The 14,351-nt window shown below is 23.0% G+C and overlaps 1 protein-coding gene across 1 annotated transcript in view; it reads left to right on the top strand.

The window, feature by feature from the left end:
• The window catches only part of LOC105367717 (defective proboscis extension response 18), a 54,571-nt gene extending 40,433 nt beyond the window's left edge, over positions 1–14,138 (top strand). Inside the window, exons 2-6 of the mRNA XM_011506486.1 lie at positions 1,355–1,569; positions 3,852–4,062; positions 9,445–9,631; positions 10,558–10,679; positions 14,002–14,138. Coding sequence (XP_011504788.1) covers positions 1,355–1,569; positions 3,852–4,062; positions 9,445–9,631; positions 10,558–10,679; positions 14,002–14,138 — 872 coding nt within the window. The remainder of the gene's footprint in view (positions 1–1,354; positions 1,570–3,851; positions 4,063–9,444; positions 9,632–10,557; positions 10,680–14,001) is intronic.
• Positions 14,139–14,351: the final 213 nt, after the last annotated feature.

Consider the following 14,351-nt stretch of genomic DNA (forward strand, 5'->3'; position numbering starts at 1 on the left):
AAATTTTTAATTTTAATTGCAATAGTTGTATTGAATGTAAATCAATATCAATCATAATTTGAATACTTCGAGTAAAGCGAAACCGACTATAATTCATAGGAAAAATTATATCTTTCAAATATATACTTAACGTTTTTTTTTTGTTTGTTTTTTATATTAAATATGTCAATAATACTTTATTCATATCTTTTATATCTTACTTATATCAATTATATTTATTAAAATTCTATGTTAAAATATTCCAAATGAAACCCTGTAAGATATAATGCATAATAATCTCTTTTACTTTCTCTTTAAACGTGCTATAAATTCTTAATAAGCATTTTATAAATTCAGAAGCTCAACATTATATCGACTTATGAAAAATATTATGAGAACATATTCTGCTTTTCTAAACAACTTAAATGGCTTACACGAGATTAAAAAAAATGTAAAGAATTCTCAATAATTCAAAATTGAAGTTACATAATGAAACGAAATTGATACTTTTTCTTTTAGATCTTTCCTCTCGTCATAATGAAATGGTAACTAATTAAATTACATCTAAATGATCGGAAATTTAATAATCACGATTCCTATGACACAAAAAATTATCATATCGATTACATAATTTATTATTATATAATTAATCATAATCGAAGCTTAATTAATTTTTAACCAAATTTTAAACAAACAACAAGATTGAAAAAGACATCTAATAAGTGATTTTTTTTAGATCAACTCTTTTTTGGATCAAGAATTATAGCGAATGAATATCCAAGTTCCATGGCTGACGTTTTCAAAACTATTTGCTTCTTTGGAGCCTTTTCTTCCATGAGTGTTCAGAATAACTTCCAGAATTTCTCCCTGGGTGTTGTTTTCTACATTCAAAACTCGGTAGACTTTTCTCCAGAAAGTGCTGCGACTCCTACCCTCTTTGAAGAATAGCTGAAAATTATTTTGAAGATAATAAGTTACGAGAGGACACTAACTTTTCGGAGAGCATAGGATTAGCTTTCTTCTATAACACTTTTACGAGCTAATGTCATAGCTCTCTTCCACTCATTATCTACTCTCTCTCTCTCTCTCTCTCTCTATCTCTCTCTCTATCTCTCTGTCTCTCTCTCTCTCTCTCTCTCTCTCTGATTGTCGTCTCTCCTTTCAGTATTTTCTCTCTTATTCTTGCTCATTGTTTCGCCTTCGACTTGTGACTGTATAATTTGCATGCGGGTCAGGAACCTGAAAAATCTTATTTTCCATCGTCAAATTTATGGCAAAAATATATTTTATACAGTTTCATAATTATTGGCTGTACGAATTCTTGTTACGATCAAAATTGCATTGCAATAATAAATTAACCTTTGCCGTGTTCTAGAACACATCAAAATCAGACACGAACAGCGTATTCAACATGACTTCACGGGCTCCAATCCTTTGAAAGTTCCCCGACTGAGGCACCATCATGTTGCACACAGAGGACCTTATTTTGAAAATGCCGAAGGTCAGGAAATCAATGGTTCCAATAACATGGCACATCTGGGCGATACCGCACTTCTCGACTGCCGAGTCGTGATGTTGTCTGGTAAAATGGTAATTATGCTTATTCGCTGATCAGTAGTTTTAATATGCTAATACTCAGATCGATGTTAGAAAATTGCTTCAGAAGTAATTGGGAGTACATTTATTGCACATATCTCTTTGTGAAATTTGTATTTACATAACTTACATTATTCGTCGATTATTAATGAGAACGAACGTTTTTTTTTAGAATTATGTGTGAATTTTTTCATAGACTATTTACACTTACAAGTTGTTGAGCAGTTGAATGTGCTAAGTTAAAAAATAATTTAATTTTTATTCTTATGGCAATATTATTATTTTTTTTTATACTATTTTAAAAAGAAGTTTTTAAATTTTCATAATTTTAACAACTGATTGCAGTTTTTCCTATGAATAATTAAAGTATGCTGACTTATTGAAATTGAGTTATAATCATTTTAAGTGTTAGTTTTAGATTGAATTTAAATTAATAGTTTATAAAACCATTTCATATACTTTTATGTTTAATTTATTTAATGAGCTATAAGAATATCATTTTATTTGATAATTAGATATTAATCATTTAGATTTTATTATTTATTATTATACAGATTAATTAATTATATGCAATCGACAAACCATCCTTTATTAATACATAAACCCATCTATAATCATATTTATAAATAAATATAAATATTTGATCAAGGAAAATTTAATTATGTTTTCCTTTGATACCCATAATTTTAAATATTGCATAATAATTACAATTTGCTAATTTTATAAATTTTGAAATAGCATCAATTAATAATACTAATAATATGTATACATGAAGTATTAAAGTGAATTATAGATAATATTTATCTGTAAAAATAATCAAAACAGTTAATATCAATAATAATTTAAATGTCTAAGCATGATAAGGTTTATTATCTTTCTCTAACTAATAAAGCAATATTAATGACAAAAACTGGATAATATCATTACTCATTATTATACTTTTGTATATAATATAGAAATTTACTAAAATGAAAATTAGTCATTATGAAAAATTGATTAATTAATATTAATAATATATTAATCAAAATTCCTCAATGATTCTATTTTACATACACCCTTTAATTAATATTCTAATTGAATTTTATTTAAACATATTATACATTATATATTATATATATTATTATAAATATTAATTAATTCTCAGGATCTCGGTATCCGTGTCATATAATTTTTTGCAAGTAAAGCATTATTCACAATTACTTTATTTCTAAAATATTTATCAATATATTCAACATAAATTTAATACATCCCAATTTATAATATTCTGCAACATCGTTTTTTATCGCTTTATTTTCACACGTGATAAATATTCTTATACATAAATTATGTAAGAATTTAATTATTATATTATTTAATTGTTTAAAATTGCTTTTAAAAATATTGAAAATATTTTTAAATTAATAAATTAATTAATAAAATTGATTTTTTATTAATTAATTTTATCACAGGACGTCACTGCAGAATATTTAAAATATGTTAAATTTTTAGAACTTTTTAATAAAAATGAAAGTAAGAAATAAAAATGAAAAACCGTATATGAATTTGGAATTAGATACTTACGAGATTCATATAATGAAAATGATCTTAAATTATGTATAAAATTTTATATAGAACGGCGGCCCATCTTAATACATTAAAAAAATGACTTACATATTTTTTTTCATCATAATCTACATTTAATTATATTTTATAATTATTTCATGCTCTGCTTATAATGAAACATTTATTCTTTAATACAGTAAACTGAGAATTAGATAATTTTTTATACCTGGTACTTTTACTTCAATGTTTCAACAAGTTACATTACAACAAGTTAAAGGATCTTTTCAATTTCATACAATACTATTCACTTCTAAACATAATTATAATTATATCATTATGTCGATACACGTTCTTTTGATATTTTACAGCTTCGAATTTAGTATTTACTATTACTTTGGAAATTAATTCTAAATACTTAAAATATTACATTAAGTAAGAAATTAAAAAACTTTGAGCTCGAGAATGTAGAATTTTTGTATGTCAACGGGTTGCTTAATCTCCAATGAAATATACTTTTTTTTTTTTTGTATATAAAAGCTCTCGACAACTATGAATAAAAAATGATAAGCGAATTAACGGCGAGTGTTAGGAAGAGTATCACAAAATTAACACGCTATAATCTCCGTTAATATTTGAATATCCCATTCGTCAAAGATATGATTTTGTCGTTTTCATCAATACGTAATTGGGTACTGAAATCTTTCGTTCTAATAATACGCTGTTCCATCGCATAGGTCATGTGGCTTCGACAGAGTCCTGATAAAGCACTGCTCACTGTAGGCAAGAATACGCACACAAGTGATCCTCGATATTCAGTGAAATTTAAATACCCGAACAACTGGCGACTGGCCATCTCTGCAATTCAAAAAGAAGACGGAGGCTTGTATGTCTGCCAAGTGAATACGCATCCACCGAAGATGCTCATAACTAACGTCACCATTCTAGGTAAATTGGATCGACATGTTTTATATGCTAATAATTTCCAATATTTAATGACCTTAGGAAACATTAATTTCAATTGTTGGAACCTAAATGCATTAAAATGATTAATAAAATTTCATGGCTCCGTTTAAATACGATTCCAAGCTGACTTGGAATCAATGACTTTATGCTCAAATATAATATCTATTTATTTTAATTGTATCGTTAAAATTTCAAGTATTTTATATATACAATATTATATAGAGTATTTTATATATAATATTATTGTATTTCAATCATTCACTAAATATATATTTAAATGTTAAGATAACAACCACTATTTTAAAATATTTAAATACTTTTTACTAATGGATAATCAAATTTTATAATATTTTTTAGGCGGATTTATCTATTATTTTATTAATTTTTTCAATATTTTTCATGACACATTTATATGCGTAATATCAATGTTACCAATTAAATTTATAGTTTATGACTTTTTAAATAATTATATATTATAAACTGTCAATTTATTAAAACACGAACAACAACGTAATAAAAATAAAAAGATTAATTTGCAATTAATTAATAAAGAGTATGTAAATATTAAATTAAATAATTATAACACTAAACTTTATACGAATTAATGCTTAAGAACAAAGTACGCTCATTGAATAAAATGTCAAAGTTTATGAATAGTTTATGTATGGTTTAAGTTACATTAATAGCACAACTTTTTCAGAACTTTTTGTTTTAAGTAAACTTGTAATTCATTCGAAAATAAAATTCTAGTCTAAGTAATAGAAGATGATAATATATAACAGGCTATAGAAAATATATAAGCTTTCCCAGGAATAATTATAACTCATAATTATAACTCATATTGTTAATGTTAAATATTTTAAATTGTTAAATCTGTTAATGGTTGTTCAATAAATATAACAATATAATATTAATAATTTTGAAATAGTTAATTATAGGGAAAAAACTCAAAATATTATAAATTTTAGATAAAATTACTCATTTGTTCATTGTTATAGAAATTACTTTTGCCTCCCATTTATTCATATTTATTCGTGGCATTTATATAAACTCATACAATAATTCGTAAAATTTATGTATAATGAAAAAATAGTTATATTTTTATACATATTATTAAACTGAATAAATAAATATTTGTATAATTATTTTGAAATATTTAAATTTATACTACTTATATAGGTGTAAAGTATCAAAACAGTTTTTTTTTTATGAGAAAAGTTTTGAAAATTGATTAGCTTTTATAGAAATCTTGCATATAACTTCATAATTATATAACTTATACTATGATAATGAATAGTGAAGTTTTAATATATAATTAGAAAAAAATTTCATGAAAAAAACCTTTTTTTTTAGTATTTTATGTGAAATACTTATTATTATTTTCATAATTCTATAATAATAATAAGCTAAAGTTTTTAATTATAATATTCTTCCTTTTTTTATTCGAAACTCTATATTTAAATATGCATATATATATATATATATATATATATTGTAAGTAATTGAATGAAAATTTTTATAATTGGGTTAATATAATTTTTATTTAATATATGCCAGTTAAATAAGTCGATGATAAAGAGTTCCTGTATTTTATTGAATAATAGAAATGTATGTGAAATTGAATGTTTTGCAATTATTCTATTCATAATTATTATATATAATAAATAACATTTATGATTCAATGATATTAGTAATTTTATAAACGCAATAAAAATATTATTTTGTTATGGAATATTAACATGTTGATATATTAAATATATATATATATATACATATAATATATATATTTATATATATATAAATATAATATATACATATTAATATATATTACAATTTCATTACGATATTTTTGAATATTATTTCACATTTTAATTCTAATACTACTGTATTTTTAATATTTTTATATAAATTTTCGAATAGATCAATCGATGGAATTCATGGAATTTACATACTATTATTAAAATATTTAATGCCACTCCGTATAAAATAAAATACTAGTGCATAAATCTATTCTACCCTTTAATTCTAATTAATAAGTTGTGATCAAAGTTTTTACTACAATGAATATTATTATACTTTCTAATAATAAGCTTTAGACATTCTAAATTCAAACAAATTCATTACATATTATTAAAATGATACGATCTTGTTACGATATTGGTACTTTATAACCACGAATTAATTATTTATTAGATATCTGTATTAAATAAATTATAATTAATTTTATTATAAATATATTTTTTATAAAAATATAAAAATTCTATTTAAATGTAATTAGGCTTATATAAATTGATTATTTGGAATTTACAAATACGAATGAACGCATTACAATTATATTGGTATATAGATTTTATAATTATATGTAAATGGACTTTTTTTTTAAATCATACTTTATAATAGAACAATGCAATGTAATAAAAATAATAATAATTTCATTGTATAATTATTGAAGAAAATTAACTTTCTGAAGAAATTGACGGCTTATTTAATTAAAGCCTTTTAAAACATACATCTCTACTTTTTTTAAATTGAATTTGTTCATGTCGGCTTTAGTAACAATTGTACCAGATAATTAGTGTATTTAAAAATGGACATATCGTACTATATTTAACTTGAGTGTGTGGATTTTTGATTAATGAATTACACACTATATTTTACATTTGTAGCAGCAAAAGAGCAGTTTCCAAATTTGAGAAGAATTCAAAGATATAAAAAGAAGAGAGAAGAAGAAATAAAAAAAAAAAATTACATGTAGATCAAAGAAAATTTTGTAAAAGGGTTCTAAAAAGTTAAATTTCTTCTGTAATATTATATTTTCTATCTAAAGCATATAAAGGCTTGAGGTTTGATGTATTCTTACTCAAAATAAGTAAGACGACAAACGTACAGATACTAATTTCAACAATTCTACTAAGTATTTGACGAATATTTAAATATTTACATATAATATGGAGAATGAAAACTAGGGTTGTATTAATAATTTTGGACTATACTTATGCTTTAAAGTTTCTCAATTTTATATTCCAATTTTTGTAAGCCTCTTAATACTTTGAACATACCAATTATTGTTATTATTTGTAGATTAAGTAAAAAGATATTTGTAACTAATAGAAAAAGGAATGTTTGTAATATAGATAAGAATATTCAATATCAAATAACGTAATAAGTATGTCATTGTTATAAAATGAGTACAAAATAAAAATAAATAGATAAATATGAATATAAAGTAAAGAAAAGTAGAATGTCATGGTCGTTGAAAATCGTGTAAGTCATATGTAATTTATTGTAATAATATTTTTAGTTTTTTTCAAAATATATTGTTGACAATGATTATAATAAATTTCACAGATTTAAGTAATAATTAATTATAGGACGTATTAAAATATTGTAAAACATATAATGATAAAAATCAAATTATGTAATTTTTAAATTATATATTGTTTAATTCTGAACAATTTAATGTCGCGAAAATATCATAATACAAGTTTTTGCCGTATATTTTAGCTTCATACTTTGCAAAATAACATACAATTGGCGTTCAAAGATTGAAGATTTGGATTTTTTTAATAAACAGAAGAAATGTAATTTTTCACAAATGTGTTAAAAAGTTATATTTTTCAATATTAACAATATAAACATAAATATATTGCAATTTTTAATATACTGTATATTTACAATAAAGTCACTATATATTCTCCTATCAAATGTGTATATGTAAAATGCATGTTTTAAACAATGCTTAAAAATTACAATAAATTACAGACAATTTTTTAATACACTAGAAATTTCAGGAAGATTTTGTATAAATAATTAAAAATTAATTTAACGTAATTCTATTATTAAATAAATATAAATTTATATTCTTGTCACATTTGTAATAAATTATTTATAAAAATAAGTGCATTCGTGTAAATTATCCTCTTCATATACATTTATTCCCATTTGAACGTTCAACGTAATGATCTAATACTACATCTCCTATAGATCTAAAGTAACATAACAATTTTAATTAATTTCTTCAAGCATTTACATAAACTACTGCGTTACGAGCTTCCTCTGCTTTTCCATTTCTATCTACATCAATATACTTTCCTCTCTTTTCTTCTCTAGGCTTATCTTTAAGAAACTCCATTTACGATGACTACGTAATACTAAAAAAATATTCAATAAGTATAAATACAGCAAGTAGATTTTTGCAAAAATTCAAGCTCAATTATGATGATAATAAAATAAAACGTAAATGTAATAATAAAAATTCAATGTAGTGCAAATTACATAATTCTTTTTATTGGAAATGTTTCAACTTTTCTTGAATGAAAATTGAGAAAAAAATATATTGATTTTATGCTACTTTCGTATCGTAATCAAAGTCCTTCGACTGTACTATGACAATCCACTAAATGTAAACAAAAAAATGTAGACGTGATGAAACAAATATAGAGTAATAAAAAATGAAATAAATATTTTTGTTTCTTTATTGTTTCATATATACTTACACATCTACCTATATTTGTAATGATATATTTTTTTAATAATTTAGAAGTTTTTAATATATTTTGAATAATTTTCTTTAATTACAACTACTAATAGAAACTTGTTTTATGCAATATTCATAAACTTCTATAAAATAATACTGAAATAAAATAATTATATTACTAGATACATTAATGAAAAAATAATTGATTAATAAAGCTTTTATTAAGTCAATTTTCAGTGCATGCGTAATTATTTTTTTTATAGCGTATTTTTAATAAAAATATTAGTTATTATAACATTGTCATATATTTAATCTAAATTTATAATAATTATTTTAAATTGAAAATACATTTTAATACATGTTATTTGAGTAACAGTATGTATTAATATTTCATTTAAGCGATGTATCATATACGACATATATCAATGTGTTACTATATGATGTAAAGATTTTTTTTACATTTTGAAAAACTTAATACTGTAGACTATACTAAAGAAAAAGTGATGAATTAATTAAATTTGAATATAACTACGAATATTCTTTGTATTGTTGAATTTGATTTAATATTATATTTAAATCCTATTCCATGAGTTTTAAAAGTTCAGTAATTTAAAAAAATTATGAGCATTTGAATTCATAAATATTTTTCAAATATAATCTTCAGTAAATTATTAATTTAACAATTTAAATATTTAACGAAAATATTAATAGGTAATATGACTTGTGAAAAGCTACAAAAACAAATATTATTATTAAACTACGAATAGAAACATAATGTTTTAATTCCTCGAATTTTGTTTTGGGCAATCATTTCAAATTGTTAGTTAATTAACTACCTTCTCATGTAGTGTTTAAATATAATAAATTTATTATAATTTTTTCATCAGCGCCTGAAATACGAATCGTGGATGAAGCTAATCACGAGCTACGCGACCGGTATTACAAAACCGGAAGTATCATGGAGCTGACATGCATTGCGCGACCATCACGGCCTGGCTCGAAGGTACCTCATCCGGTATGGAGGAAAAATAACGAAATACTACCGGACCACGTCAACGTTTATCATACCAATGGGTGTGTTCGAATGCTCTATATGAGGGAATGAATGTCATATTCACGGAATTATATCAAAAGTCTGCTATTTGCGATAGTTTTGCATTCATAATATTATGTTTCATAAGAATCAATCAAATCTCCAGCCGACATTTTCTTGACAATTTACTATATTTGGTAAATAATATTATAAAGAAGATTGAAAGAAAGGAAATTACGAAGAGAGATAATCTCTTGTTTTTCTAATCCAAATTTTTACTTACATACAATTTAGATTATTTGTATTATTTATATTACTTTATGTAAATTTATTATTAATAATTAACGAAAAATTATGTGACTATGGAAGTTTTACAATAAATATAAAATTATAAAGTCAAGATATTCCTTTAATAATCCATATTATTAAATATTTATTAAAAATTAATATTTATTGTATGTATTATAAAATTTATTCAAAAAAGTTGTAAGAACATATACAAATGTAATAAGAAGAAATATTTTTGCTATTAAATACCGATTGATATAATAAATATTAAACATGTATTTTGCATAATTTTACAATTAAAATTTAAATCATAATAACGGATTATCCTAAATATCTAATACATTATTAGCCATTAAGTTGATTTCGCTTTATTTCAATCTATATACATTAATCACAATATATATATATATATATATATATATATATATATATATTAATATTATATTTGATCGTATTTAAATAAGTACCATAGTAATTATTTTGTTTGCGTGTAAATTAACTGAGTCAATATTAGATAAATTTATTTTACATACTTGAAGAAAGGACATGAAACGGACAAGAGAAAAAAATATGAAATATATGTGATAGAGAATGACATTTGAATAGACGAAGAAGTGTGACTAATATAGTAGAGGAAATGAATGTACTCATCACACTATAAATGATTCATTTATTTTAGGACGGACAACGAATTATTATCACGAATTCGAATTGAACATGCAAAGAAGAGCGATAGCGGACAGTTTAGCTGTACCATTGGACAGTTTAGTACAACGCTGGTGAATATTCATATACTCAATGGTAAATAATTACATTGTAGGTCAAATATTTATAATTAACATATAATTGCTGCTGATTATTTTGTCCATTTAACATTATATTAATACAAACTTATTCCTTTCGTTAAGTCAATATGTGCATTTATAAAAATAAAAGTAATATAATTCTAACGAATTTACAATAATTAAGAAATATTTATTTATTAATAATCGAGTTTAATATTGTTCTTTAATACAATCGTTGATTGTAGTGTCGAGTGACATAAGAATAATTTAAATCTTCGTACGCAAGAATTAATCGTTTTAAAAAATATAAAATTTCGGATTAATATAAATTAACATTGATAGGAATTAAATTTAATAAATTATTTAATAAAGTAATTTGCATTTAAACATTTAATAAATTTTAATTATGAAGTTTTAATAAGAAATTTAATAAATTGAATATAGTTAATTCTTTCATAAAGGTATATCTGGATAAATTTTATATTAACAGTCGCGTTATTCTAATTCGACGTCTTTATGAATAATTATCTACATTATGTAACGTGAATATCCATAAAAATATAAAGTTGGTTACCTTAAAAATGTATTCAATGCTGTATATGCTTGAATACTAAATAACTCAACATGTTTCAAATTAAATAGTCTTTGACGATTTTAATAAAGCAACAATTTTACTTAAGATATATGAGTAACATATGGTGTTGAAATTGAATAAATAGAAGATTAGTCAATAACTTTCAGTAATCTTATCGAGATAAAATATAATTTAGTGCATTTTCATCAATATTTTTGAAGTAAAATTCAACTAGTACAGATTGTTAAATATTTAATTTTTTTATTTTAATTTTTTTTTCTTTAAATAAATATTCGTAAAAATTTTTATCCACGAAAGTATATTTAATATTTTAAATACAAATTTTTAATCGAATTTAAAAACATTATTTATTTAAGTTTTAGTTTATAATATAGTTGATGCATATAAGATAAAAGATACGGGCTAATAGCTAAGATAACGGATAACATATAAGAGCAAAATATAAATCATGTTTAAATTAATGAAAGTATTGAATAATATAAATTAAACAATCAAGTAAATCATATTAACCGAAGTGCGAAGCATATGTACATCGTACTAAGAATTTCTAACTAAATCGAGTAAGCGTAGATGATGATTTTAGCCAATGAATAGACGGTTGGAATACCATTACAAACATGAAAATTAATTATCTGGAATAATGAATTTTTAGAAATAGAAAATGCTAGAAAATGATAAACAGTTAAAACTAACTCACTGGAGATAATTATTTTACATACTTGATGTTTATAATTTTTTTAACATTACAAAAGTAAATCAATATTTTATTACTTTAATAATTTTCTAATCAATTTCATATTGAGACATTCAGTTTTGTAGTATTGAAATAGTAAAATATTGACTATATGATAATAATTAAAAACATTTTTAACATTTAACAAAAATGTTCAACTTTATTGGTTTTTTATTTCTTATTTTTTGTTTTTTAATAAAATTTATTTAACTTTATTGGTCAGTGTTTTCTTGTAAATGAAACAGCAATCAATTTAGATTGAATACCTAGAATTTGTATTGAAAGATGTCTTGAATGAATTATACATTCAACTTTCAACTAAATTTTACAACATAATATATTATAAAACATTTTTTGTTTTATATGAAAAAAGCCATAGAAAATTAATAGCACATTAAAAACTAGATTGATACTGATATTACATAAAGAATAAAATTAATTTCTTCATTGCAACGAATTGTTTTTTTTCATTATAAAGTTAATTTAAAATATTAACTCGTAACCTCTAGTTGTGTTTTTTTTTTTTTGCTTGTTGGTTTATCGAATATCTGTGTCAGTAATATTAGAAGTGCAATTGAATATAAATAATTAATGTTAATACTTATTTAAATATTTCGAAATAATTATTCTTATTAACGTAAGAAAGTATTTGGTAAAATCATGAGATATAAAATAATTCATATTAAATCAATTACTGGTTGTTATTATATGAAATATTGGTATTAAAACGTGCACTATGTAATCATAATAAAAGTAGCTCAATTTGTATGAACCGATATTTCTTCAATTTATATGTATCGAGGTAAAAGATGTTATGATGAACCATTTACGCGTCTGGCATGCTTGAAATTATAACAACAGACCTTCTGAGTAAAAAGAAGCGAACAAGTAAATATGAAAAAGCACCAAACTATGTTTTTTATGAATTATAAAGGATAAAGGATATATCAGGTTTGCTAATATCTTTTTGTTTTATGAATATAGTAAACTTGTGAGAATGCGTTAAAATAATAAAGTATACATACGTTTACGATACGTCTGAATATTCTGCAGTTTAAATTTTTTATAAAATATCACAAAGAAAATTATTATACGTATTTTCTATGGGACGTTAGACGATAATTATAGTAATAAAATTTCATTAGTTATATGCTTCATTATAATTCACTGTAAATCTATTACTTTAAGAAATTATACAAATTTAGGAATTAATAGAAATTCGTTTTTTAGTTTTTGTTTTGTTTTTGTTTTAAATAATTACAATAAATTGTAAGTTAAATGAAACGCTAATGGAAATATAAAGATAAAGAAAAAGTCGTAAATATTTTTACAGATTGAAATAAATTTTTTATTTACGTGAGTGAGAGAAATTGCATATTAAGACATTAAAAGAATATTAGTTTTGATAGACCAAGGGAATAAATCAATTTCCAAATTAGTGTAAAACTTATTACGCTATTGATGTTAGGTAATAAATGCATTTTGTATCAATAATTTAATTATTTTGAGAATTATCAGTTCAAGATAAGTACTTATTAAGTTAAATAAAATATGAAATTTAGAGTTACAGCTCGTATTTAGTACGGATGGAAGAATCCATAATGAAATTATGTTGTCTAATTTTAAAAAGTATCGTTCGGAACTTTAATAAGTTTAATATGTAATGATGCATATTACTAGATATAAACAATCATGTTAAATTTGCAAATGTAATAGAATTAATTTGAAAATCTTTAGTTAACAATATTGCTACTTTTTTTATGCAATGTATGTAATTCTGAATTTTTCAATATGTACTTGTCAATCAATTGTAACAAAAAATATAATAAAAAAGACATAATGGTATAAAACGTTCTAAATTTGTAATCCGTTGCTTTTCAATTCTCTTGGCCGACTTGAGCAATTTTTCTTACTTAAAATCTCGATATATGAAATTCTCCAGAGCTCTCTCGCCACTATCCACAAAATTGCATTAACATGTTTTATTCTGATCGTTACGTCTGTTGGCAGGTGAAAAACAGGCGGCAGTTCATCACGATCAGTGGAATGCAGGCAGACCCACTAATCAGCGCAGAATCAACGAAGCGCTTCGCAATGCTTTGGCCGCCTTCTTATTTCTCACCTTTACTATCGGTTATTTATTATGAAGCACTTTACCTTTGCTATCTCCACTTCAGCTTTTAACCGAGCCGCTGATTGAATAATAACAATAAGTGAAGAGGTGGAAGCTCCTTATGAACAAAAAATGTCGTCTACAGTCATAGGCTATTGTTAAAAGACCGTCTGGTTACAATCTTTTATGTAAGAATATTTTACCGAAAATATTTACGATGTATTTCACGGCAGTTTTATAATTATTA

This window comes from Ceratosolen solmsi, unplaced genomic scaffold (assembly GCF_000503995.2).
Source record: "Ceratosolen solmsi marchali unplaced genomic scaffold, CerSol_1.0 scaffold7, whole genome shotgun sequence".
In the NCBI taxonomy this organism is placed as follows: Eukaryota; Metazoa; Arthropoda; class Insecta; order Hymenoptera; family Agaonidae; genus Ceratosolen; species Ceratosolen solmsi.